General features: G+C 60.1%; 2 protein-coding genes across 2 annotated transcripts in view; one reads left to right on the forward strand and one right to left on the reverse strand.

Annotated features, from left to right (window-relative positions):
* Positions 1-369: 369 nt before the first annotated feature.
* Positions 370-11030, reverse strand: LOC147912411 (radial spoke head 14 homolog). Its single transcript, XM_087423609.1, has 4 exons — positions 10759-11030; positions 4681-4906; positions 2358-2494; positions 370-669 (listed from the first exon to the last, which is right to left on the reverse strand). The coding sequence occupies exons 1-4, from the start codon at positions 10958-10960 to the stop codon at positions 431-433; spliced, it is 804 nt and encodes a 267-aa protein (XP_087279735.1). The 5' UTR covers positions 10961-11030; the 3' UTR covers positions 370-430.
* A 321-nt stretch (positions 11031-11351) lies between these two features.
* GNAZ (G protein subunit alpha z) overlaps positions 11352-26937 on the forward strand; it is a 54668-nt gene continuing 39082 nt past the window's right edge. Inside the window, exon 1 of the mRNA XM_087423838.1 lies at positions 11352-11509. The gene's annotated coding sequence lies outside the window, so the exon portion shown is untranslated. The remainder of the gene's footprint in view (positions 11510-26937) is intronic.

Here is a 26937-nt window from a genome sequence, read left to right on the forward strand (position 1 = left end):
GATGGCACCTTTGACCTTCCTTTCTGCCACCCAGTGTGGGAAGGGGGCAGACCTGGCTGAGCAGGGCCGTGCCCTGCTGCACTCCAAGGGCCTGGTCACTAGAGTGTCTGAAGCTTGGGTGGCGCCTGGTCCAGCTGTGTTCCTTTCCACACCCCAACTCCCTGCCCCCGCCCTTGTCCCTGGAGGGCTCAGCCCTGCTCTCTCCCTTCCGAGGAGCCTCTCCGCCCAGCAGAGAGCAGGATGCCTCCCGCCTGTCCCTGGGCCCTGGATTCAGCCGTGCTGCCTCTCCTGGCCTGGCACTTCCCCTCTGGCAGGTGAGGGGAGATGTGACCATGCTCCGGGAATAGAAAGTGCCTTTCAGACCAGAGATAAAGAGATTCAGCCCTTGTATTCAGGCATGGCGCTTATCAGGTCTGGCCTGATAAGAGGCTCAAGGTTTCCACTCAATAACTTTGATGGCGACCTGGGCCGCCCTCCGCACGGCCTCGTTGGCATCTCTCTCGAGGACACGGAAGTTGGGCACGTGGGCCTGCAGGAACTTGCGGCCCTCAGGGGCCTCGGCCAGCATGGTGAGGGCCTTGATGGCGTTCAGGCGGGCCCTGCTCAAGGACGAGCCGAGCAGCTCCAGGAGTGGGGAGATGGCTTCTGCGTCCAGGGCTGCATACTTCCCTGTGGGCCACCAACACCAGGGGTTCCCGATGGGGCCTCTGACCTCCCAGCCCTCCCCTCACCCCGCAGCCTGCACATCTTGGGGAGGCGTCCCCTTTACCCGGGCTCCCTCCACTCAACGCTTACCTCCCTCTGCCTCCAGCCTAGGCCAGGCCCCATCATCTCCTGTCCCTCCAGCCCCCTGTCTGGCTTCTCCATCCACCCTGGCAACTGTCCTCACAAAGCAATGCACATGGTCTCTTAAAATTAATATCCAATCATGCAAATATTTCTTGAGCACCTACTCTGCCCCAGGCACAAAACACACATAGTTCTCGCCTTCATGGTGCTAACAGTCTAGTAGGGGACACAGACATTAATGTGTAAAGGAAACGCACTCCTTGACCCTTCGCTGCCCTCCCCACCACCTCGCCTGCTAGAAGGCTGTGTGGCTGGCCTCTGCCCCTGCCCGTCCTGCACTGAGCGCTCTTCTCTTTGCTGCCGGGATCTGTCCAGCCCCTGTCTGCCCTGCTAACTCCCATTGTCCTTTAGGTCATCACCCACGCCCCTCTCAGAGGAGGCTTTGCCCTGTCCTGGGCCCACCCATGCTCTATTTCTTCCCCATACACTCATCATTCTGCCACTCCCACCAAATCGTAGACACCCAAAGCTGAGACGTCTGGGTCCCCACTGCCCAGCGCAGGGCCTGGCATGTGGCAGGAACTCGGGGACCCTTGCTGGAGTGACAGCTCGGGAAAAAAGTGTCCTTGCATCCCTGTTCTGGCTGTTGCCCAGGCCCCCCACGAGCCCTCTGGCCCTCCAAGAGATCCGACAGGAAGTCCAGGCAGACACTGCACTGAGGATGCTCATGAGATAGACACACAGGGGGAGCCCCTACGTGGTGGTCAGCATCCTGACTCCACAATCAAAATGGGACTGTGGACTCTGGGAAGGCCCCAACCTCTCCTCACTGGTGTGTATCAGATTCCACCATTAGGCTCAGGGGGGTGGTGGCTAGGAGGTCCCTACTCCGGGGGGCTTTGCAGCATGCGGACTGAGAATCAGAGCCCAGACAGTCCTCCATGGGACACCCAGGAAGCACAGGGCTCAGGGCTGGTGCTGGCGAGTGTGGGCCGGGGGAAGGTCGAGCAGCTCTCAGAGGTCACAGCGGGATGGCCCACCCCGGCCTCCAGGTGGGGGACCGGCCCCGGTCTCTCCTGTTAGCCCAGGGTAGGGGCTAGGAGATCATCTTATATTCTTCTTTGCCCCTCCCCCCATCAAAAAAAGTAATTTCAATTAAGAAACATCACGGAAGCAAGGGCTTAGACCTTATTGTTTGCTTAGACCTCAGGATACCCAAATCATGGATGTGAAACTAATCAATCCCAGAATCGTGGGAATTCCAGGCCTAGGGAGGAGCCTGGCAGGAAGGGACAGAGGTCCTAATCCAAGTGACTGGGGACGGGCCACAGGCAGGCAGCCCACTGTAGCCAGGAAGAAGAGGGAGGGCGGAGCCTCAGACCTAAACTTGAAGGGACCTCAACATCAGGCCAGGAGGAGCATTTCGGCAGGGCAGGGAGGGGGCAATACCCAGACTTGCCAGGGCAGCTGGCATGCTGGGGGGCCGCGATGACCCCTGCCAGTTAGCTCCAACACCCGCACCAGGGACGCCCCGCCCACCTGGATGCCCGGCCAGCAGGCTGCCTCACCTTCAGTGGTCACCGTGGCGTACATGAGGGCCCCAGCAGCGTTGGCCTGCACCTCCTCCACCTTGTCTTTCAGCAGGTGCACCAGGATGGGGATGACGTCATACTGCCACAGCTGGTTCTTGCCCTCCAGAGGGATGCTGGGCCAGAGAGGGCACAGCTGGGTGGCTCCACGTGGGGGGAGGAGGGAGGCTGGGCCCAGGAGCACCCCAGGGGGACAGCAGAGGAAAGGATTTGTGTTGGGACCACCCCTGGCGGTCCAGGCCTGGCCGGGGCTAGGGGACCAGGGTTCAGGGGAGCACTGGTGTGAGATTTGGGCCTCACCTCCATGCTCAGATGACCTGGGAGCATGGATTGGGACCACTGAAGGCAAGACCACCCAGGAGCCAGGGGACGATGGAGCCTCGCCCTAAGGTATCACATGAAGAAGAAACTAGGCGTGTTCCCTCTGGCCCCAAAACAGGGAGGAGCAAGACCCAGGGGCACGAACCACAGGGAGACTCATTTTGACTCCACATAAGAGTCCAAGCTGCCAGGGATGGGCTAAGCTGTGCAAAGGGCAGCAGGCTGCTGGGGGGACACTGGTGAGGAGCCACCCTCAGGTGAGATGACTTTTTAGGTCACTTCTAATGCTGGCATTGTATGAAGCTGTGAAAATGAAAGGGTGGATTCCTCGAGTTTCCCAAACTACGAGAGGGCCAATACCGTCCCCCAAAAGAGAAGAGTTCCTTGCGCCAGGAAACGCTGACCACAGGGCCTATGGGAGCGTCACAGTGCACGTTTGTCCTGCAGCAAAGGACCCTGAGTCACTTAGTTGAATCAACCTTTCCCAAACTTTGCTGCCCACAGAGCCTTCTTAATAACATCTCAAAAGACACAGGTGCCTCGTGTCCTCGGAACACAGTTTGGGAAGCATGGGGATGGCCAGCCACTAGCTCTGACATTGCAAGGCTGCTGCTTTAAGGACAGTGGACCTCCACCCTCGGGAACTTGCAGAGTCCTGGGCCCTATCTGCAGGGACCACATGTTCACTCCCAAGCAGGTACTGACTGAGCACCTGGCCCCCAGCAGGCCCTGGTCCAGATGCTGAGGCTAGAGCAGGGCTGCTCCATCTCGGCACCATTTATGTTTTGAGCCAGATAATTCTTTGTGGTGGGGGCTGTCCCGTGCATTGTGGGATGTTGAGCAGCATCCCTGGCCTCTACCCTCCCAATGCCAGGAGCAGCCCCTCACTCCCAAGTTGGAAATGTCTCTGGATGGTGCTGCATGTCTCTCAGGGGGCCAAAGCTCCCCCTGTTTCGAAGTTCTGGTCTTGAGCAGCGAACAGAGCAAAGCCCTGTCCTCAGGAGCTCCCCTTGGGGGCAACACACAGGATAGCAGGGAATAGTGAAAAGCACAAGTGGGGCTGGTGGCGGCCCCCAGTGGGGAGGCCACTGGTTTACAGAGATGGCACTGTCCTCAGCGCCTCACTGGATGGGGACCTCTGAGCAAAGACCTGAGGTGGATCAATTTGGGCCACAGCCCCAGAATCCACTTGTTCACAAGCCGGCCCGGATCAGGGGCCTGGATCAGGGGCCACACTTGCAGAAATGCAGGCCCAGGTCTCTAGTGAGAATCCCAGATGGAAGGAAAGCCAGAACTGGGGGAGGCCAGAGGTGCTGGGGCAAAGGGAGGTGGCCACAGCTAAGGCATGGGCCTGGGGCCAGTGAACAGCCCATCCTTGGGAAGCATGGCTATCTGGGATCACACACCACCTCCCTCCCTTGCAGCTCAGAGGCTGCATGCTTCCTCAGGGTCCTGGCCAGGATTCAGACTGTGATCACATGTGACCAGGTCACTAGTGACCAGACACCCGCCTCTGTCTCCTCGCCTGTAAGGGGAGATGATCACCCTCCTTGGAGGGGTGTCTGAACGTGCAGTTTGTAGACAACGCCTGGCACAGACTGAGCACTAAGTGACCACTGTGACCACAGTTGTTCTCCTGCACTTGCCCTCTTCAAGGGGAGGGGGTGACCAACCATCTCGTTTTGCCCAGGACTGGGGGTTTCCTGGGATACAGGACTGTCTGTGCTAAACCCAGGGCATTCTCAGGCTGACAGATGGTGATCGCCCCAGTGGAGAGGGTCTCCTCCCCCCGGGCACAAGCAGGAGAGAAGCAGACCCTGGGGTGCACGCCCTGGGGCTCTGGGCAGTTGGCAGGATGATGTCCCCACTGCTGACTTGCTGCGGGGCTGGGGCAGCTTGCTCGCCTTCTCTGAGCCTCGGCAGTGGCCCCAGGGCCAGCCACTCCCGCCCTCCCCGCTATCTCTGCACAGCCAGGCCTCACCTGATGGCCATCAGTGTGCGGGCGGCTTTGCTGCGGATGCTGTTGTTGGCACTGAGAAGCTTCTCCTTCAGGAAGGGTACCACGCGGCTGCTCAGCGCCTGGGTGGCATCCTCCATCAGGCAGGCCGCCAGCGTGTCCAGGAGGAGCTCCTGGATATCTTCCTTCTCCCTCTGTAGCTTCCATACCAGTGCGGGGATCAGGCCGCTGTTGACGATGCCCTGGGCCCCTGCAGGACAGGAAAGGGCACTGAGGGTGGGCCAGCCACCCCGACCCCCACCCATGCAGGGGCGAAGAGAGTCCTCAGAGCCAGAGTGGGGGAGTTGACAAGACGAATTGCAACCCTCCTTCCCCCCGGGCTGCCAGGCAGGGGGCTTGAGCAACCAACAGGGGGCTGTGGGTGACAAGCTGGGGTGAGAACCACGAGGCCCCAAAGGACCCCAAAAGGTGCCAGCCTTTGGTTACCTGTGACTGGGGAGCATCTGTCTTAAACAGATGGTCAGTGGCCTGAGAAGCAGCAGCCACCCCTTGGGGAGCAGAGCAGCTCACCCCTGCAGGGCCCAGGCACCCGAGGAGCCTCCCTCCCCTTCCCACCCAGCACCAGAGAGGAGCACAGGAACAGGGGCACCCAGCCAAGCCCCTCCTTCCCACCCACAACATCTCTAAGCTGCTGGAGACCCCAGACCAGTGTGGCTGGCTCTTGGGGACAAGAAGAGCTTGGAATGGGGTCTGAGGTAGAAGATTTAGAGTGAACTGGCCAGCATCTTATATACCAAAAAGAGCTGTGCCCCCAACCCAAGGTGACAGGAAATCCACAGACTCTGGCCAAGGGGTCTGCAGGAGCCTGGTGCCCCACAGGAAGTGGGGCTCCACGCAGCACGGCCGGGGCGCAGAGGCTGGGAGCGGCACAACACAGTGAGCCGCCCCCTGGGTGGGTTCCACCTCACTCCCTCCAGCTCCTCCTCCCTCCCAGGGGGTGTCTGCATGTGGCAGCCTGGAGGAGGACTCAGAACCGGCCCAGGCACCCCCGGGGGGCCAGCCCCAGTGAGCCCAGAACTGCTCGCAGAGCAGCCCTCACGAGAAGTGAGCAGGCACCGCCAGGGAGGGTGGCCCTTCCCCATGGCACACAGGTGACCCCAGGACTGCCCTGTAGCCCACCCTCTCCCTGGCCTCCCCAGCAGCCCACACCACCCACTGTGAAGCCATCTACAGCCCCCACAGAGGTGGCCAGCAGCAAACACCTCTCTCTTCCGCCCTCCCCAGCTAAACCCTCTAATTTACTCCAGAGAGACAAATAAACAGGTTAATTAGCCTAAAGGTCTCTGATTGCCAATTAGCACCAGGGATTTCCTCTTTGAAGACATCACCCCAGCCTTCCTCCCTCACTCCCCGAGGACATCAAATGGGAGGAGACCCTGGGTGAGGGGGGTGGAGAGGCAGGGCTGCGCGTCCAGGGGCTCCCAGTGCCCCTGGCCAGCTTCTCACTGGGGTGTCGTGGTAGAGCAGCCAGCTCTGCCCCATTTGTTCTCAGGGCACCCATGACACAGGAAGAGCAGTTTCCGATTGCTTCAAGAGTATTAGGCTTCAGGGCCGGCCCTGTGGCTTAGCGGTTAAGTGCGCGTGCTCCGCTGCTGGCGGCCCGGCTTCGGATCCCTGGCGTGTACCGACTCACTGCTTCTCCGGCCATGCTGAGGCCGCATCCCACATATTACAACTAGAAGGATATGCAGCTATGACACACAACTATCTACTGGGGCTTTGGGGGGAAAATAAATAAATAAATAAATAAATAAATAAATAAATAAATAAAATTATAAAAAAAAAAAAGAGTATTAGGCTTCTTAAGATTTAATACACGTAGATTTCCAAAAAAGCCTGGGTTGGACTCCTAAACATATCCAGCTGTGTGACCTTGGACAAGTCACTTAACCTCTCTAAACCTGGTTTCCTCATCATCAACAGAAGCCTACCTGGCAGGGGGTTGTGCAGTATCAGTAGAGTAGTGGGTGGGAAAGTGCTCCCAGTAAGGGACTGTCACTGCGTGCCCAGAAGGTCTGGACCTAGCACAGCAAGAGTCTCCTGAATCCCCCAACACTGAGTCCCAGCTACGAGCAAGGGCCTGTGGGGTGGGTTACAAAGACGAAAGCTGCACAGTCCCTGCCTACAGGAGCACCTACCAGTGGTCCCCTCAAGCCGCCTCTCCTGGGGTCCTGAGCCTCTCTGCCCCTCAGCCCTGCCCTCTAGCCGGGCCACTGCCAGACCGCACCGCACACCTGGGTCTCCTGCTCTCGCTGCACTCCCTGCTCAGGCACTGCCCACAGTCACCCTACCTGCCCAGGATGAGTCCTGCTCAGTCACAACCTGGCCAGCCCCTCCCCAGCTCACAGTGGAGAGGTGACAATTGGACCTTCCAAGAAGGATTGTGCTGGCTGATGGAGGGATAAGGTTCCTGACGGGGGACACCTAAGCAAAGGCCTGAGAGTGAGAAATTTGTGCATCATCAAATCAGGGCTTCGGTGTGGCCTCATTTGCACCTGGTTCTGGGCCTCCCAGGAAAGCCCAGGGAGAGGGCTGCTGCTGGAGCCACAGAGGCACAGGCTGTGGGAGAGCGGACAGAGGGAGTCAAGTCAGAAAAGTCCAAGTGTTGGAGGTGATAGCCTCCACTGCTCTCCCCCTTGAAAAGGATACGGCTACTCAAGTGCCCAAGGCCACACAGCAGACGGGCGCAAGGCCAGGGCCCTCAGCTCCCCAGGTTCTGTTTGCAAGGCATTTGTCTTGGGCCTCTGCTCCTAGAAATGCTGAGCACCAGGACATGGGTTCATTTTGAGACAGAGGGAGAGAATTAAAAATAAAACGCGTGCCGGGTGTGCCTCTCCGCTCGTTCATTTTGCTTCTTTTCAGCTAAAAGGAGAGTTGCAGGCCCGGCTATTTATAACTAACCCAGATCTGAATGGCTTGTTCAAGTGGGGGGCAATGGGGGCAGTGCGCACAGACCCCAAGGAAACAAACCAGAGAAACCCACAGCCCGGCCACAGCCTGAGAATCGGTCGGTAGGGGTTGGGTTAAGGGAGCGGGAGAGGTGGCGCACAGAGGAGAGTCAGCCAGGAGCAAACCCTCCCAGAGGTCCAGAGATGAGCGAGACACCACCACCCCCACCCTGGGGGAGTGACGAGACAAGTGGGAGGGTCAGTGGGGACTGGTCATTCCAGCACAGGTTGACATGTGTAGATGAGGAATTCCAGGGTCCTTGGGGCTCCGGATGTGCAAGAAGGGAGGCCCAGGGGAGCTGGTCCGCATGGGGCAGAGGGGCAGAGGCATGAGGCACGGGGATGTTTGGGGAGGGCCCTCAATCCAGTGATCCAGCGTGGCTGGTGTGCCAGGATGAGTTGGATGATGAGCCAGGAAGCTCTGCTGGATTTGAGGGGTGACGATGCCCATGGCATGGAACCCCCTGTGGCTGAGGTTTGGTCATTTGCTGGGGGTGGGGTCAACACTACCCCGAGGGGCCACTCCTTGGCCAGCTGTCTCTGCTGGGTTGGTGAGGTGCCAGGTGAGTTCAATCAGCAGGGCCCCTTCCTCTTTCTACCACAGACCCCCAGCTCTTGTCTCCCGGCCCTGTTCTCCTGGCCAGTAAGGGCGGAGGACAGAGCACTGGCCCCAGCTCTGGGGACTACGTACCCACGCCGGGCACCCTGGGCCCACTGCACCTTATTGTGACCCATCTGTCCAGCTTTAGCCTCGTGTGGTCCCCATGCCCTGAATTCCTGGCACACTGACCCCTCCCTCGTGCCTGCCTTTGCTCGAGGGGACACTTCTCTGTCCTCATCTTACTCGGCCTCCCAATAGTGCGTGACATGGCTGACTGTGTCTTCCTTCTAGAGACACTCTCTTCCCGTGGCTCTGGAACCCTCCACTCCCTGGTTTCCTGGTCACCTCTCCAACCGCTCCTCCATCTGCTTAGCAAGTGCCATCCCTTCCTCCAGCGTCTCCTCTCACGTGGGCCCCCTCCTTGGTCCCCACTCTTCCCCCTTTGCCAGGGCCAGCCCAGAGCCACCCAGCCGTCTCCTGACACACACGGTTGCCCGGTGATCCCACGGCCCTATGCTGAACTCGGCCTCATGGACTGCCTTCTCTGCTCGCTCCTTTTCCCTGGCTGACTAGTTGACGTTTTTGTTATTTGATTCTGCATACTAGGACACCGCACTGTGGGACCATGCCAACAGAAATATGAAACGACTTGCCGTCCTTCTCAAGTGTAAAAACCTAATCTTAAACTCTCCAGTGGTTCTTAGGCCAACGTCCCCAGTACTACACGAGGGCCAGCTGCCCGAGGTGACTGTTCCCAGCCCCACCTCAGCATCACGTTTTGTCATCCTCGCCTGCTCGCTGGCTCAAGCCATGCTGGTCTTCTCTGGGTTCTTCCAGGCCTCATGCTCCTTCACGTCCAGCGCCTTCCCCACCTTGGAATGCGCTTCTCTCCTGCCTCAAGTCATGGGCCACCTCCTTCCCGCTGTCCCAGTGCCCAGTTCTCCCCCTGCCACATACCCCAGAGTCCTGGCCAGTCTCCTCCATCAGGGCTCACACAACTGTAATGGTGGAATATTGGCCTGCCATCTGCCCTGCCCCTCAGACAGGAGGGTCTAGCAGGCAGGGTTGAGTCTGTCTAAATCCTAGCACTGTGCCCAGCACAGAGAAGGCCGTCAGTAAATGATTGCTGTGTGAAGGACTACAACCAATGGTTGACGCCAGGTGACCTGTCACTTTGAGGTGGCCACCAAGGTCTGGTAAGGGGGCAGCAGCCAGCCCCATTGGGCCCCTCCATGAGCTAGCCTCTGATCTCACACCTGGACTGCTGTAGGGGGTCAGGCCATGTTTGCACCTAGTTTGCCCCTGCAAACAGCTCAATTCTGACCCCTAGTCCTGCAGCAGGAACTGCCCTCGCCCGTCTCTGAACATGTGTCAACGTGCATTTCCCCTCAGAATCACCCTCGAGGGACAGTCTATTATCATCCCCTTTTGACAGAAGAGGAAACTGAGGCTCAGCCAGGTGAAATAAGTCACCCAAGCGTATACAGGTGATGGCAGCAGAGCTGGGCCTGTGCTTCAGCCCCAGCCACCTCTCGCCTCTGACCCACCGCAGGGCAGGGCCTGTGCTCCTCGTCTTCCTGGTATCACAGCTGTTGCCTCTGTGTGGTCCTCCCGGCAGACGTCCAGCCTAACCCAGCCTGGTGGCTTGGAGGGCATTTACACCGGGGAGCCCCTCAACTGTTGGCCACCTCCAGAGAGCACTGTACCAGGTCTAAGTCTAGGCTCACCTCAAGATGCCCATCCCCAGCATCCTTCCTGTCCCTGACAGTTTAGGCAGCACCTTCCCAGGTCGGGGGTATGTAGCACAGTGGCCTCCATTTCACAGCAGAAGAAACATTCCCAGAGAGGTTATGGGATGACGACATGTCACAGCGTCCAGCTGGCAGAGCCGGACCCCCGCTCCAGCCTTGTGACCACAGATCTGAGCTGGGGCCACCACTCCATCTACCTCTGCCAATGGACAGTTCCAGTGCTTCTGCCCACGAGTGGAGTGATCCTTGTAACAGGACCACGACGGTGTAAAGTGATAAGGAAGGTGTGGGCCAGGAACACCTGTATTTTGCTGGGATGCTCCAGGATGCACAACGCTTCAGGTTACAACCATGCAAAAGACAGCGAGTGGCATTAATGTCTGGCTCTCTGGCCTGACTCCTTTAAGTATAGGAGTGAGCAGCTAGTGGCTCTGAGGCCCACAGGTGGGCTCCCCCTGAAACTGAAAGCAGAATTTGCCAGACTGCCCTCAGGTGCCTTTTGCTGAGTATCCGATGCCTTCTATGAGCTTCCCCAAGGCACCTATGGGATCCTGGCCTTAACCGAGCTGGCTCCCTCCCGCCTCTCTGGTCTGGGTGACAGCCCCCGGGCCCTTCTCCCTCCCCTCCTTCCAATGCAAACATCCGTGGCCAGGATTGCCAGGGACTCTGAAGAGCCCCTACAGGCTGGGGCTTGAGCAACGAAGATGATCAACGTCCCCTCCCATCACCGCACAAACCTCACCGGTGTAAACCTTTAGAGGTTGCATAGCCCTTTCACACGTTCTAGTGGATTGTCGCGACAATTCAGGGAAGCAGGTGCCACCAGCCCCACTTTGCAAAACAGGCTCAGAGAGGTCAGTCGGTTGCCCAAGGTCGCGGAGTTCAGAAACAGCCGAGCTGGGTTCGAATTCGGACGGGGACGGGGCAAGCAGGGGCCGGGGCATCCGCCGATCTCAGGCTCGGTCTCCCAGTCTGCAAAAGGCGGTCCCGCAGGGCCGGCACCCTGGCCGGGGCGCAGCCGGGTTCCGGGGACGCCGCCGCGGGCAGCGCGCGCGGGACTGCGGCGAGAGCGGAGCCGCGGCCCCGCCCCTGCCCGTCGCTATTGGACGCGGGCGCGTCCGTCAGCCACTCTTGCCCAATGGGCGGCGAGCCGGCGCTCGTGGCGGGGCGGTGGCGCCCGGCGCGTGGTCACCGGCAGGCGCGCGGCACCCCCGCCCGCGGTTGGCCTGGCAACGCGCTGCGCTCGCGGCTCCGCCCCCTGCCGGCGGCCGCGCGGCGCGGGGCGGGCGGACCCGCGGGCGGGCGGCGGGCGGCGCGGGAGAGCGGGCGGAGGCAGGCCGGCCGGAGCGTGTGCGCCGCCCGCGGTCCGGTCACGTCCCCGCGCGGGCGCCGCCGCCCGCGTCGTGCGGAACGAGGGCTCCTGGGCCCGCGCTCGCCGCCTCGCCCCTCCCGCCTGGAGCAGCTCGGCCGGAGCACCGCGCCGCGGCCCGGAGGTGAGTGAGCGGACCTGCGGCCAGGGCGCGCGGCCGAGCCTCCGGGGACCCGGGGCGCGGGCGGGGCGCCCACCCCACCCCCACCGGGCCCCGCCCGGGCCTTTGTGCCAGGGATCCGCCCGGGCTCAGCGGCAGCGATGCCTGGCCGGGGTGGGGGCGGTGAGGGCAGGCATGCCCGCGAGGTGGGCAGGGGGCGGCCGCGGCCCGGCAGGTGCTGGCGCGGGGCGCCGCCGGGCGGAGGAGTCGGCGGGAGGGGGCGGCCGCAGGCCGGGAGGGTGGGCAGGGGCCAGAGGAGCTGCTGGTGCGGAGCCGGGCCGGGCCGGGCCGGGCGAGCTGCGGGAGGGCCCCGAGGCGGGGTCTCCCTCCCGGGGGAGCGGGAAGGAGGCGACCTGGACAGCGGGGGCGCCGACGCGGGGCTTTGGCTAAAACGGAGGCGAGGGCTCCGGAGGCTTGGGCCCGTAGACGGACGGCTCGCAGTTTTCGGTCATCGCTCTTGCAGCGAGCAGGTTTCTTGGAGGCATTTAGAACAAGAGATGAGTATCGACCCGCTGCGATTGTGATATGTTCCCGGCTCAATATTTTTTTCCCTTAAAAGGCGGTGGGGGAGGTTGGGGGGAGGGGTGTGAGGGCCTCGGGGCCGGGGCTCCGTATCCTGCGGGAGATCCGAGGGGGCTCTGCCGTCAGGGCGGTGCTGAGCCTCTCTGGGCGATGACGGCAGGAATCCGCCTAGGCCCCGAATTGGGGTGCTCTGCTACCAGAGAGAAGAGGATGGAAGGCGGTGCCGAGCCAGGGCTCCCTGGAGTCCAGCGTCTTAGCATGGAGGGACCCGCCTGGTAGGCGAGCTCTGCCCGGCTTAGGGAGGCAGCCAAGTGATTTCCCTGCCCTGGGGACCGAGTCCCGCTGCCTTCCGCTCTGTCTGGAGGAGGCTCCTGGGCCAAATTCGATTAAGCAAATATTTACTGAGCGCTCGCTCCCCCAGGGCCTGGCGCTGGGGTGGGAGTGGACTGGGCCTGCCCTCTGGGGACTGACTCACCACCCCCCAGGGGAGAAACCTCTGCTCAGATAACCAAACCCTGAGTGTGGGTGCAGGGGCCTCGGGAGGGACCTCAGAGAGGTGACCTGGGCTGGGGCCTGTGGGCAAAGTGGCATTTGAACTGGAGCTTGAAGGACACGGGCACAGTTGGGGTGGGCGTTGCGGGCAGAGGGGAGAAAATGGAGTGAGGCACAGAGAGGGCACTAGGGCAGTTGGGTCCGGCACGAGCGTGGGGTCTACTTAAGAGCATAGGAGGCATGGCGGGAAAGGTGGGTGGGTGCGGCAGAGGATGAGGGAGCTGGGGAAACCAAACCACCCATTTTTTGTTAGCTGTGGCTGTTTCACTAGAGGCTGCAATCTCCTCATCTGTAAAAGGGAGCAGCTCTGTGACCTGGGGTGGGCCTGGGGAAGAGCTTCAGAGACCTGGGAGGGCTCCTTGCAGCCTAGGACTGCTCCTCCAGGTAGTCCCTGGGGACAGGGCCAGGGGTACTGGGTAACCAACCACCCGGCCTCCTTCCTAGCCAGGATGGAGGACGATGTTTAGCTGGTGACTCTGTCCCTTGGTGGGGTGGACGTTTTCCAGCAGTAACCGTGGAGGCCTGGGAGTCTCCGTGTGGGGGCTGATGGTGCGAGGGCCTAGCTGCGTGTGGATGAAGTGCTGTGCCTCCAGCGCTCCTCGTGCTCCAGGGACGGTGAGACATTGGCGTTTGGTTTAACACTCGTCTTGTGTGTCCCTCGCACAGAAGTTGATTTTCTGAGACAGGAGGTGAATAAGACATAGTCCCTCCCCCTGGGAAGGCCGGTGTCACCTTCTGCTCTAGATGTGCTTGCTTGCTCCTGGGGATGTTTTTGAAGGGGCTGTTTGTTACTCATCTGTGTGGCATGCCCCCTCCCTGCCCCATCCCCGAACACACACCCACTTTCGGCTTCTGGCTGAGGCCCAGGTTGCTGCAGCGAGAGCAGGGCCGCCCGCCTGCCCTCATGGGGATGCAGTCTGCGCCGAGCAGGATGGAGCTGCTTCACTCTTGTGCTTGTCGCCTGGCCCTGCTCCAGGGGCCTGCCGTGGGGCTCTAGATTTGGGACACAGGGGATGAATTCCTCCTTCTGACCCCAGCTTCTCAGCTCTTCTGTTTCCTGGAGTCCTAGGAGGAAAAGTGCATTGGTCTGGCCCTCAGGAGCTTCTAGGGCGATTCCAGGAACTTTTGGCTAACCAGGCAGACTTGGCAAGGCTGCCCAGGGCCCCTGCAGAGAGGCTGGTGGGATGGATGGCTTCAGACTCAGGGTGTGGCCTCCATGGCCTCGACCTAGCCAAGTGGTTGTCTCACATGCACACACGATGACAGTGTGTGCCACGCCTTCCTTCCAAGGACATGAGGACGAGGCAGCCCTGGACTATCCCCTGCTATCCGTCAGAAGACCTGAAGGCTTTGCGGCTCTAGGGCATTCTCGCTGCCGCTGACTGTGGCTGGGCTTGCAGGAACTCTGGAAGAGGCAGATTAGCACACTGCTCCCCTGCAGCCCCCAGGAAGGAAACCTGGGGTCACAGAGCCTCCAGGGCCGGGTTGCAAGCGCTGTTGGCAGGAAGGAGGGCGGAGGGAATGGACAGAGGCAGCAGGGCAGACACGGAGGATCAGCCCAGGCAGGAGCCCAGAGCGGTGGCTGACATAGCTCCTGCAGACTGGGGAGGGGTGCAGAGGGCCCAGACTCCCCACGGAGGAGAGGGGAGAGCTCCAGTCCAGGCATCAGAAGACTTGGGTCAGGCCCAGGCCCTGCCACTCCCTGGCCCAGCCCCGTCTTCTCTGGGCCTCCTCGTCCTCATCCGTAAACAGAGCCAAGACTGCCCTGCCTGGTCCGCTTGTGGGTCCTCACCACACATTTGGCCCCGTCCACATATCCATGCTGGTAGGGGAGGCACCTAGTGAGCTGATGGGACTAATTCACAGGGACTATCTGATGGATCCTGGAGCACGTGGCAGGAGATGTCAGCCCTCCGTACGGAGCTGGAGGAAACAGAACCTCACATGTTCGTTCATTCACTCATTCCTTTGGCCAGTATTTACCAGCATCTGCTGAGTGCTAGGCGCTGTGCCAGGTGCGGGGACATGGCGGGGAGCAGGACAGATGCAGCGTCCTCTTTCATGGCGACCACATCAGATCGGGAGAGGCTAGCACAACACCTGTGTAACTGAACAAAAGATAGGATGGGTGCTGTGAGGAGAACGAAAGCAGAAAGTGGGGGGAGGCCATCTCTGTGCAGGGGCTGTTGGCACAGTGCTGTGGAGGTTGGGTGACTAACAGGGAAGAGCACCAAGAGAGGGGATGGCAGGTGCAAAGGCACTGAGGCCAACACAGTTCAGCTGCAGGAGGCACCACCAGAAGGCCAGGGGCCTGGAGCTGCGGTGGGGGAGCGTGCAGAGCAGGTCAGTAGGGCTTGCAGGCCCCAGTGAGGCAGGAAGCCCTGGGCAGGTTTGGAGCAGAGGAGACACTCGAGCTGATTACACTTTTAAAAGACCTGTCTGGCTGATGGGCACGGGGGCAAGACCAGAAGGCTGTTAGGGGCCACTGCAGCATTTGGGGTGGGGAGGCTGCTGACCCAATGGGATGGGAGCAGGAGCGGTAGTGAGAAGTAGTTGGATGGGGGATTTATTTTAAAGAGGACCCGCCGATGGAGAAGAGGCAAGGACAGCCCTGGAAGGACAGAGTTGGCACTGGCTGAGAAAGAAAATTCGGACTCGTTCGTGGGAGACGGGGAATTGGGAGTTGGGTTAGACCCTGGTAGACATGGGCATATGTGACGGTCAGAGGGTCAGTGGGAAGCCAGGGACCGGCCAAAGTCATGGGTATCGAGGGCAGGTGGGACTGAAAGGGGCTGGGTCGGGCCTCAGGGCCTCCGCTGCTCAGAGCGCAAGCTGAGAAGGCGCGTCCAGAAGAGACTGAGAAGGACTGACGAGCCAGTGAGGTGGGAGCACAGTCGTGATGGTGATGCGGGGGGCTGCAGGAGAGGGTATTCCCAGGAGGGAGGCTCCCCTGCAGCAAACACTGTGGTAGGCTTGGGGTGCATGGGGATTAAGCAGCGTGGGTGGGACTGGCTGCAGAATTTTTGAGGCCCTTGTTAAAAATTATTAAGTATTTCAGGGGCTGGCCCTGTGGCATAGTGGTTAAGTTTAGTGCGCTCCGCTTCGGTGGCCCCGGTTCACAGGTTCAGATCCCGGGTGTGGACCTAGACCACTCATTAGCCATGCTCTGGTGGTGACCCACATGCAAAACAGAGGAAGACTGGCATAGATGTTAGCTCAGGGCTAATCTTCCTCAGCAGAAAAAAAAAAATTATTAAGCATTTCAAGACAGCAATAGCAGAGCATGGCCCTGTGTGACTACCCATGTGCATCCCCATGGATCCCGGCTGTGGTAGTTGCCAGGACAGTGCCCAGGGCCCGCCGCCCACAATCCCGTTCATTTGCCTCCCGTGGGCAGGCAGGCTGTGTTCGGCACTCGGGGCCACTGGGGTCAGTCAGAGCTGGCCTGTGAGCCTCACCCTGGCCTCCTGTGAGTGTCGCTTCTTCCCCCTCTGTCCGTTGGCCCCCAGTGGCCTGGGCCCCTGGGGCAGAAGGCACAACTCAGTGGTTGGCGGGACCAGGGCGAGCGTGGCAGGCGGCTTCACACAGCAGTGGCTTCCATGAGTTTGTCTCTTCCAATGGAGGCTGCTGCATCACAGAGTTTTGAGTTATTTGCTTCTAAATTAAGGTATAACTCTCTTTTAGAGACGTCCCTGGAGAATCCATCAAAAAGTGCTAAGAAGTGAGACTGTTAAAAACCACAGTGCAGGGAGGGGCCCTACACACAGTGTCAGTGTTCCTTCCAGCAGCCTCTAACCAGACACACGCCCGACCCCAGTGCTCATCCCGGCCTCTCTGACTTTACTGGCCCTGCAGGCTGTGGTCAGAGCAGACCTTCCAGAAGGAGTCCCTCCCCCCTTGGACAGCCCTCCCCTGACCTCTGGAGTGGAGAGAGAGCTGTCCAGACAGGGCTCCCTGAGTGGGGTGGGGGCTGGCCCTGGGGCCTGGGCCCTGACCCCCAGCGAGGCCTGCCTCTGTGAATCATGGAGGTCAAGGTCCTGGTGCTGGAGGGGAGGAGAGTGAACCCGATGTGCACGTTTCCCCCAGAGCCCAGATCCAGGCATTCGCAGGATGGCATGGAGGGCAACAGAATCTACTCTGGATTACGGGGACAAGTGCCGGGGGGTGGTTGGAGGGGGGGCAGAAGCTCACCATCCTCTCCTACAGCCAATTCTGCCAAGAAGGGGCCTATTTTTACCTCAGTTTTCTCCTCAGAGTTGAGGAGACTGAGACCTGAGGAGATGGGTGGCTTTCCTGAGTGGGTGACTGACTGGGCCCCGGGCAGGGTGTCCAGGAGCCCTGAGGGCTTGCTTTTCAGCAGCAGGGGGCAGCCCACAGTCCTGCAGGTAGCCTGCCTCCACCTGCCCGGTGGTCACCAGGAGCAGGAGGAGAGGCTGATTGGGCCTGCTGTGCTAGAGGCCGGCATGGCAGCTGGTGCAGGCTCTTCGGCTCGGGCCCCACCCTGGCAGGGCTGGTGGGCTGCAGCCGCCCTCGTCCTTTTCACTGGAGAGACTGGCCTGATCCTCACAGCTGCTCTGTCTTCTCACCGACGGTTCTCAGACAGGGTCCACACCTGTCCTTGTCCAGGATAAGGGTCTCCAGACCTTCTACTTCCTTCTTCTCATTTCGAGGCCCGTCTGGGCCCTCTATCTAGAGCAGCACCCAGGTCCCCACCCACACATATCCTGTACCCCTTCCTGCCTCTATTTTTCTCCCTTTGCACTCGTCACGGCGTGACCTACTACCTGTTGTGTTTATTTGCGTGTTTGCCGTCTCTCTCTTGGACCTGAAGGTGAGCTCTGGGAGGTCAGGACCTTCATCTGCCGCCCACCACTGAGAATCTGCCCCAGAGCTGGCCTGGCTCACGCGGGGCCTCGGGAGGTGGCCGTGGAAGGTGCAGTGAGTGCCGGCAGGTAAACAGGCCTCACTGCCGTGACCTGTGGGGCCACTGTCGCGTGGAGGCCTGGCTTCCTGGGCTGCAGCCCTCATGCCGCAGAACCACTGCTCCAGCTCAACACTCTGCTCCCGAAAGGTTGTGCCTTTAGGTCACAAAAGGTGTGTCTTTTGGCCTTAGGTTTGACCGACAAACACAGACCACCATGGGTGGACACCACTGGCTGGACCCTGGCAGGCCCGACCCTGGTTCCTCACGAGCCAGAGGCAGGGGGCTGCCCAGCTTCTCACACTGCCATCACAGGCCCAGGTCCCCACCGCCAGGAGTTGGATGCCTTGGCTGACACCTGGCCCCTCAGTGACGTGGTGTGACCTGGCGAGGCCTTGGTCAGATGCAGGGGATCCACACAGTCATGACAGATAGAGGTGTGTCCACGGCAAACCGTCCTAAGAGGACGAGACAGGATGCTGGTGGTAGGAAAGGAACTCGGAGCCCACCATGACCACGTGATGGCTGAGTGGCCTTTCCCGATAGTCCCTGAGCCCCAAGGTTAGCTCAGAGGGCGCCTCAGTGCCGGGGAGCACTGGATGGGAAGTCGGGAGACCTGGGTTCTAGCCTGGCTCTGCCTGTCATGCTGACGCCGGTGAATCGTCTTCACCTCTGGGCCTTGGCGTCCTCGCCTTTATGCAGGGCTGGGCCAAGACTGCAGATAGTCTTCATTTCTTATACCGACTCGGGAGTGGCCGCCCAAAGCACACGGTTTTGAGAAGGATTCTGAGGGTGTGTTGTGCCTCAGAGGGCAAGCAGTCATGGTTGAGTGAGGTCTGCAATGCCCAGAGGAGGCAGGATTTAGACGTCCTTGCCAGGGGCGGGCCGACCCCACCCCACATGCCCTCCCTCTTGCCTAGCAGCTTCAGCTCATCCTTCATCTCTCCTTACGTGCTCCTTCTTCCCAGACACTGACCCTGACCCCCAGATTAGGTGAGGACTCGCCTCCCTCTTCAGTGCTTCCCCGCTTAGCATCCTGAGTCTGACAGGCAGCTCGGGTCACTGTTGAGTGTCTCTTTCCATGGCATCCTCTCTCTACTCTGAATGAATGAATGAATGAATGAGCAAGTGAGTGAGCCTCATGCTGAGTTCTGCTTTGGCAGCACAGAGCTCTGAGAAGCCCACCTGGAGTTGGGAGACCAGATGACCACAGAGACACGCTAAACTGTGTGGTTCCAGCTCTAGGTGTTGTAGGAGTGGGAGGAGGGGACGAGTGACCAGGGAGGGCTGTGGTGTGTGAGTCCCGGCTCTGGGGCCTGCGGGCACCCAGTGGCCCTGTTTGCCCTGGGCCGTGGAGTGGCTCACCACGCTTCACCAGGGCTGAATGATGGGAAGGCCCTGATGACCCTCCTTGACCGAGGGTTAGAGGACTTGACCCTACAGCCTTCCCCCTGGCTCTAGCAGGCCCTGGTGACCTGAGCTGGTGGTGCCCCACTCCACACACCCCTGCCACTGTGCCAGCAAGGCTGTGGGCAGGGCAGGGTGGCGAGGAGGTGGCCGGGCCAGTGAAGGAGCCGTCTCCACGTGAGAGACCTTTCTCTGAGGCCGTCTGCCTATGTGCTGACTGAGGGCCTGGCCCTCACACCCCCCACCCCCTGCCCACCCCAGTGTGGCTCATCCTCTGTGACCCCAGCTGCCCTAGCTGTGTGTGGCCTTCCCCACCTGTCCCCTCTTGTTTCCTGTGGCCCCATGGAGTGACCAGCAGGACCCCGGCCGGCCGGCCTGCCATCCAGCCCCCATTGGCGCATGTGGATACGGTGGCCCCGTCCCCTGCTAGGCTTTCCTCCAGCCTGGTCGCCCCCATCAACCGCCCCGTTACCTCTGATATGCTATGCAAACATATTTCTCGATAAAGTGCTGGGAAGAAAAATAATTAGAGTGTTGCCTCCATTATCCAATTTCTGATTAATCAAACTCTCTTTGTCCTCGGCCAGAATCTATTCATTTCCCTTAAACACTGGGCCAGTGCCAGGCATCGATTTCCTCTGTGATAACACCACGCACGCACACACATCCCCAGCCCTGCCCCTGCCCCATGGCAGGAATGGGGGCGCCGGAGCACTGCCAGGGCTGCCCTGGTACACCCAACACCACCCACCTCCTCCAGGAAGCCCTATGGGCCTGCTGCACCCGCCATCCCTGCTCCAGCTCCTGCAGTTCCCCAGCTGGGCTTGGCCCCTATGTGGCCTCAGTCTCTGGGTGTGTCAGTCTTGTCTCGCTGGCTGTTCTGGGGCTCTCCTGGGGCAGGGCGAGGGATGGAGGACGGTGTGGAGGGGGTGGAGGGGAAAGGGAGGGTGCAGCCACTGTGCTGCTGAGGACTGGGGCAGAAGGGTAAGCTTTGGGACTTTGGGAAATGTCCCCGTCACTGGCACAGGAAGGCTGGGGCTGGGCGGGAGGCCGAGGGTGAGGGCCAGGGCTCGTGAGGGGGCCTCAGGGTGGGGGTGGGGGCATACTTTTAGTGGCAGCAACAGAAGCCCGGCCCTGATGGGCTTACCAGATGAAGGGACATCCTGGGCTGGGGGCTCAGATGCCAAGGCCAGGCGGGAGGTGGCACATCTACTGTGTCCATATGGGGCCTTTCTAGAAGACTTCCCAGAAGTCCCCAACTGTCCCCTCCCTCGGTCAGTAGAAAGGGCTGGGGTGGGTCGGTCAGCACCTGCTTCCTGCCAGGACAGCTCAGTGATAATGACCAGCAGCCCCTGCCCCGAGGGGCTGGCATTCTGTGAGCACATGGGGGGCCGTAAACACGATCAGCGAGTTATGCAGCAGGTTAGAAGGTGGCAGTGCTGTGAGGGGGTTGTAGATAGGAGGGGCAGGGAGGCCTCCCGAGGAGGGGACCTCTGAGCCACTGGTGGGAAGGATGGAATGGCTCTCTGGACAAAGAGTTCCAGGTGGAGGGAGCAGCCAGTGCAAAGACCCTGAGTTGAGAGCATATGACGTGTGCTTGAGGGATAGCAAGAGGGCCAGTGCAGCAGGAGTGGAGAGTGGAGGGAGCAGGGGAGGAGAGTCAGAGAGCAGGGGCTGGTCACAGAGCCCTGGGGCCCTGGAAGGACTTGAACTCGGGCTCCGAACTGAGATGGTTAGCTGTGGGAAGGTTTTGAGCACAAGAGAGACGCTCTGCCTTATATTTTTATAAGGATCCCCCTGGCTGCTGGGTAGAGCACAGAGTGCAGGGGCCAGGAGAGAGCAAGGAGGCCTGAGAGGTCACTCTGGCAATCCAGATGAGAGGCTGGGCCTGGATTCCAGACAGAGGGCTCTCCTGAGGCCAGCCCGGCCCAGCCCTGACCCCGGTACTGGGCTCTGTTAGAAAGGAAGGGGGAGGGGCAGAGGGCAGGTGGGCTGGGCCTGCAGTAGACGCAGCTGGTGCCCCCAGGTCGCCTTGCCTGCCTTGCTCCGTCCCCAGCCCCCAGCCGCGGTCAGTTTTGCCTGCTCATAGCTCACAGCTGCGCCCCTTGCCAGAGGACTGCCCTGGGCCCTCAGAGCCCCCTTGCTTGGGAATGCCTGGGAGGCCCTGCCCCTTCCCTCAAGGTGGGAGAGCGTCAATGCATTCATGCTCCAGAGCTCCCCGTGGAGTCAGACCAAAGCAAAAGGCAGCTGGAACCACACCTGTGGCTGGTTCCCTTCCTGGCCCGTCCTGCGTCCCTCTCTCCTGAACTTGCTCCCTCAACCAGTCACACGCCCAGGAATCCCTGACTCAGGCTCTGCTTCTTGAGAGAACTCCATTGAGACAGGGTCAGAGGGTGCTGCAGGCCTGGAAACTCCTGGGGGTGGCCCGTCACAGACAGGAGGACTGGAGCCAGCCACTGAGAGTGACCCAGAGCAGCTTCAAGTGCAGGAGCCTCAGGCTGCTGGCCTCAGGAGGACCCCAAGTACTTGGCACATGCACGCTCCTGGGCCGTTCCTCAGACCTGGGGGTGGCCCCGGGCATCTGCACTTCTCTTGGAGCCACACTGGCCTGGAGTCTCTGAATCTGCAACCTGCAGGCCCGTGTGAGTTTAGGAGGCTCAGGAAGCAGTCTGTGGGGGATGGCAAAGAAGAAAAAGGGGACCCAACGGGAGGTGGTGCCCACCTTCCAGGAGAGGACAGGAAAGGAGCTACAGGGAGGTAGGAGGGGCTAGGGAAGGAGTGGGGCACTTGTCTGGCCCTGTGGAGCCCTCACCAGAGAGAGTGGAGGGATGGGATGGTGGGGTGTGATGCTCAGAGGCAGGGAACAGGAAATTGCAGGGTAACAGACACCCAGAATGGTTAAATCAGAGCCCCCACCCAGCCCAGGGGCCCGAGAGAAAGTCAGCAGTTACCTTCGCTGTGGAAACTGGGGAGCCAGGCTCTCCCTGAGGCAGCGACCCCTTCCACCCAGCTCTTACTGAAGGCCACAGCTGTGCATCAGTGCCTCCTTCCCCTTGTACGTGGAACCTTTCTGCTTTGATGTATTTATTTACTCCTGGCCCTGAGAAGTCTCTGGCCTGATTTGCTCCTGAGTCAGTGTTCCTCAGGCGATGCTATCACATCTGGTCTGGTCAGACACGTGGCTGAGGGCATCCAGAGCCACAGGACAGCACGGGGCCATTGGGAAGGGCTCTCCTGGTCATCTTTAGCAGTACCCTGAGGCCGAGAGGCTGCCTAGCTGGGGCATAGCCATTTGTTGGGGCCTGTCTGCAGCTGGGGACACCACACACCAACCCTGGGCCTTCTCCCATCCACTTAGACTCGGGGTCCAAAATAAGCAGGGAGCTAGGAGGAGGCAAAGAAAGAGGGGCTGCTTTTAAGGGGAGACCCGCTGCGGGTCTGCTGGTGCCAGGCCATTCAGGGAGTTTAGGGGCCATGGATAAGCTAACCCAGTGGCCTGGGCCCAAGTGGCTGTGGAGTGGCTGCAGAGAACCCACACACAGAGTCCTGTGGCCCCAAGCCCTAAGCAGTAGTGTCTCACATGTGCAATTTGTACCACTTTGTCAAACATTTGCAGAAGCTGTTGTGATAAATGAAATGCAAAGTCATTTACAAGCCTTACAGACATCTTGGTGCCCAGACACCCTTTTACCCTGTCACCAGCACTCGCTGGAGGAATGGACTTGCTCTATTCTCATGCTAAAACGTGCTGGCCCATGTCCACGGCAGGAGGGCAGGCTACCTGTGCCATGTGCTTTGGTGCCCGCCCCTTTGAGTCAGTGGTGTTTGTCCCAAACCTGTGTGTGCCAACTGTACTTGTTATTGTAATTACACGCTTGAATGTCATATAAACTGATGAGATATGAATGTAAAGAGGGCTTCTATGGGAAGTAAGTGGATGCTTTGGAAAGCCTCAGTAAAAGCTGTGGTTAGGTTTGGTGTGGGCAAGACAACTCTAAGGTTGGGGACAGGGAGCTGAGACAACCTAGGATTCGGTCCCAGCTACTTTGCCACCTCCCGACAAGTGGAGAAGGTCAACTGGACGTTGGCGCATGGTGTGCTGTGCTTTAAGCAGGCACGGTGACCGCGACTCCAGTGAGTGAGCCTGTGTTCTGAGAAGAGATCTTGGCTCACTCCAAAAATTGGCAAATGAATGTACATTTATCTGTTTTAAGTTAAAATAAGACATTTAAAGTACATATTATTATTTCTTATGACGCCCTGCTTTAAGTCACTTCCCATTATGCCAGCCAGCCAGCAGTCCCAACTTTGATGGCAACTTTTGGTGGTTAATGGATCTGAGAAATGTATCTATAATAATGGTGGACTCTGCAGAATTGGTTTGTTGTTGTTGTTGTTGAGCGTTAGAATGGGGAGGGGTGGGTGCCTCTACTTGGAAAGGTTGTAAAGGAGGGGTCTGTAGCAGACAAGTGGTGGGGAGGGGGCTGCTCGGCCGTGTTGCAGAGCTCCCTCCTGGCCAGGCCAACCTGGAAGCCCCTTCCTTGGGACCGCCCCAGGAGAGAGTCCAGGGGCAGCTTGTAGGGAAGTGTGGGGTTTCCTGGCATGAGGGCACGTGCAGGGTGCACATGGGGTGCAGAGTCCATGCTGACTCCCCCCATCCCCCAGGCTCCTGTTTTATTTTCAGCCAGGTGTGAAGTGGTCAGGAGAGTGTTTTGGGTGGGGCACAAGCCGGCTGGGAGGGGAAGGGGCAGGGGGAGCTGCCAGGGTGGTGGGAGGGAGAGAGGAAGATCGGGCAGATGGACAGCTCAGGAGGACTCCAGGCACTCAGGAGGACGGGAGATGGGAGGAGGAACTAGAAGCTGGGGCAGGGGATGACAAAAGCACCGCTGGCCACGCTGAGTCTGAGATCCTTGGGGCTTAGCCTGCAGCTTGCGGGGGGGCAAGATGTCCTGGGGCGTTTGGGGGAGGGGTAGGCACAGGCAGAGGGGTGCCAGAGTCCCAGGGGTGTTGAGGGCTCGGTACTGGTCCATGGGTTAGTGGAGACCTGCAGGGCCCCGGGCGAGGTCATGTGAGGTAAGGCGCTCAGAAGGGCGTGCTGGGGAAGCTCTGGAGCTGTATACCAGTGTTTTTGGTGTTCGTCCATCTTCCCATCCATCTGTTCTGCACATCTTTTACAGAGCACCTGCTGAGAGGGAAGTAGAGCTGGTGACCGGGGAGGGTGGGCAGGGAAGAGGCGGCATGGCGGGTGTGGTCAGGGCAGGCGCCTGCAGAGGAGCCAGCAGCCCAGAGGCCAAGGAAGGGCCGGTCCGAGGGCATGTTTGCCGGTCTCTTCCCAGGGTGAAGTCCAGTCCCACTGCTAAGCCAGGAGTGCATGACACCCTGCTCAAGGTCACACAGGGCCAGCGGCGAGTCTAGACTGAGGCCCCCAGGGCTCCGAGGGGCAGCCTGGTGCTGCGGCGGTCAGGGGTTCTGTGGGGTTCATGGGAGGGCGGGGGTGGGGCTGTGGAGGCTGGCTTTCCCCAGAGGGCAGCTCCTGGAGGGTAGCCTGTCCCTGTCGCCTCTCCAGTATCACTGGCATCAAGGCAAGCAGGAGTTTTTATCTCCTCAGGGAGACGTGGCTTGTTAGTCCAAGAATATGTGCCGTTGGAGGAGAAACTGTGAGCGTGTTTGACGGGCGGAGCCGGGTTCCGCCGTATGTGATGTCGGCCAGGCCCACGAGCTGTAAGGTGTGAGGGAGACATGGCGCGTTAAGCCTCACTCACTGGCCTTGCTTTGCTGGCCTTTCGGGGAACCCACGTGTCCAGCATCACCTGGGGAGGGGCAGCAGACTGTTCTGGTGCCTCGATCCAAGCCGGGTCCTGGGTGCGGGTTGCTGCACGCCCTCACCAACGGCACTTCCGTGGGAGAAAGGGGGACTTGAGGGGGGCAGTTTCTGCCTTCTTCCCTGGGGGTCCCTGCCGGGGCCGCCACCACTGAGCCACTTTCTCTGGGGCGGACCTGCCCTCAGCTGGGCCTAGGCCAGGCAGGGTCTCCCACTGCCCAGCCGAGCCCTTGGGGCAGCGTCCCCTTCAGGTGTCCCTACCCCACCTGCCTCCTACCCTACCCCTGCCTCCCAACTCCTACGTGACTGGTGGCTTCTTGTCATCATGTCTCCTCCAGTGTCACCTCCCTGGACCTCCCCGCCCAGCCTTCTAGTCAACACCAACCACACGCCTCTCCTCCCTCTTCTCCATGGCGCTGCTCTTTATCAGAAATGGCCTTGCTGACTTAATTGCTCATGGTCTCCCCAACCAGAATACAAGCTCCTTGATGCACAGACTCAGCTTGTTCCCCAGCCCCCGTGTCCCCCCATGCCCAGAGCAAAGCCTGCACACGCCGGGGCTCAAGTCCCAGAGGGCATGGTGGTCATCCTACAGCCCAGTGGTCGATTGATTGACCGCCTGTTCGGATCTGAGGGTGCAGGGCCTCGGGCCTGGGTGTAAGAGCCCACTGCACCTCATGTGGAGTTATTTAGTGACGGAGAAGCAGAGGAGGGTGCCCTGATGAACAGGCAAATGGAACCGGGCAGAGGAGGGGGTGACAGTACATCAGGGGTGGTGCCCCTGGCTTGAGTGAGGACAAGGGATGCAGCGCTGACACCACAGCCCAGGAGCCGCCGTCCCAGCCCCACTGCCTCTGCCTTGGGCGTCCCAGGAGAGGGGGCTTCTGGGCCCAGGTTCCCTGTGCACCCCATCTGCATCCGCAAGGGGCTGGGTGGCCACCAGACCATAGGAGGTGGCGAGGCCACAGCTGTGAGCAGCACCAGCCCTCCCTGTGAGGAAGGTAATCCTTGTTTATTTCTCTCTCAATCCTTTTCCTTCAAGGAGAAAATCCCAGTTTGGTGCCAGTGTGGCGCTCACACCCTCCGCACCCGCTAATCCCTGTTGTTTAACAGACAGCGAGGGCCTCGCCCGGCCCCTTCTGCAGGGCAGTCCCTGGCCAGCAGCCGCTGCGTTGCCCTCACACACGCTTGTATTCAGGGCACTTCTGTCTATGGCGAGTGACACTGGCTTTCCATTTAAACTAGGAATATGAAGTTTTTAAAGTGCACCTGTGTAAGGAAAAAACGCAAGTCAATTTAAAGGAAAACATTGAGTAGATAACAGAGCAGGTGGCCAGGTTGTGCTGTGGTCGCTGGTCCTGGGGTCCTGGGGTCCTGGGGTCCGAGGGTCTGGAGGAAGCTGAGTCCTGCAGGCTCCCAGCTGGGCTGCCCTGAGGAGGGTGTCGCCCTCCTCAGACCTGAGTTTCTACATCTGTAAGTTTGCGCCCATCTCCCAGGCACACTGTGAGGCAGACGCACAATGACACGTGTGTACAAGGACAGGCAGGCGCCCAGCGGTAGGAGCCGACCCGTGCGGGATGGAGGCCCAGGCTGTCCTCCGCTGGTCATGGCTGAGGCACCGCCTTCCTTCCTCCCTCCCAGTGGCCCAAGGAGGCCCACTGTGGACGTGGGAAGTGCAGCCAAGCCCTCTCCCTGACCCTACCATGCCCAGCTTCTCTGAGACAGACCCGCCCCAAGGCCCAGCCCACAGCTGTCCCTGATGGTCCAAGAACACGTGGAAAAAGCTCCATGAGGAGTCTGCAGGGCCCTAGACTGTGATCAGACCATTATTAGGGTGATGTGCAGACAAGGCCAGTAACACACTGCTTTAGGACACCCGCTTTTGAATGCGGGAGAGAAGAAACACACCATCTTGGGGCCACAACACGTGTTGGGGCTGGGCAGAGGCGGGGAGTTGAAAGGGGAGGGAAGCTATTCAGAACCAGCAGAAGAACCAGGCAGCGCGGAGGACATCAGCTTATAAGAGACCACAGAGGAGCTGCTGCCACCAAGAAGGCCCCTGTGGGTCCAGGCCAGGCTCTGGGAAGACCTAATGAGGGATGCAGACAGGGAACCCAGCACACGACACTCAGGCGGCAGGGAGCATGCAGATTGTCGACCGAAAGTAAA

The sequence above is a fragment of the Ceratotherium simum genome, chromosome 35 (assembly GCF_057802395.1).
Source record: "Ceratotherium simum simum isolate JZ-2026a chromosome 35, ASM5780239v1, whole genome shotgun sequence".
Classification (NCBI taxonomy): Eukaryota; Metazoa; Chordata; class Mammalia; order Perissodactyla; family Rhinocerotidae; genus Ceratotherium; species Ceratotherium simum.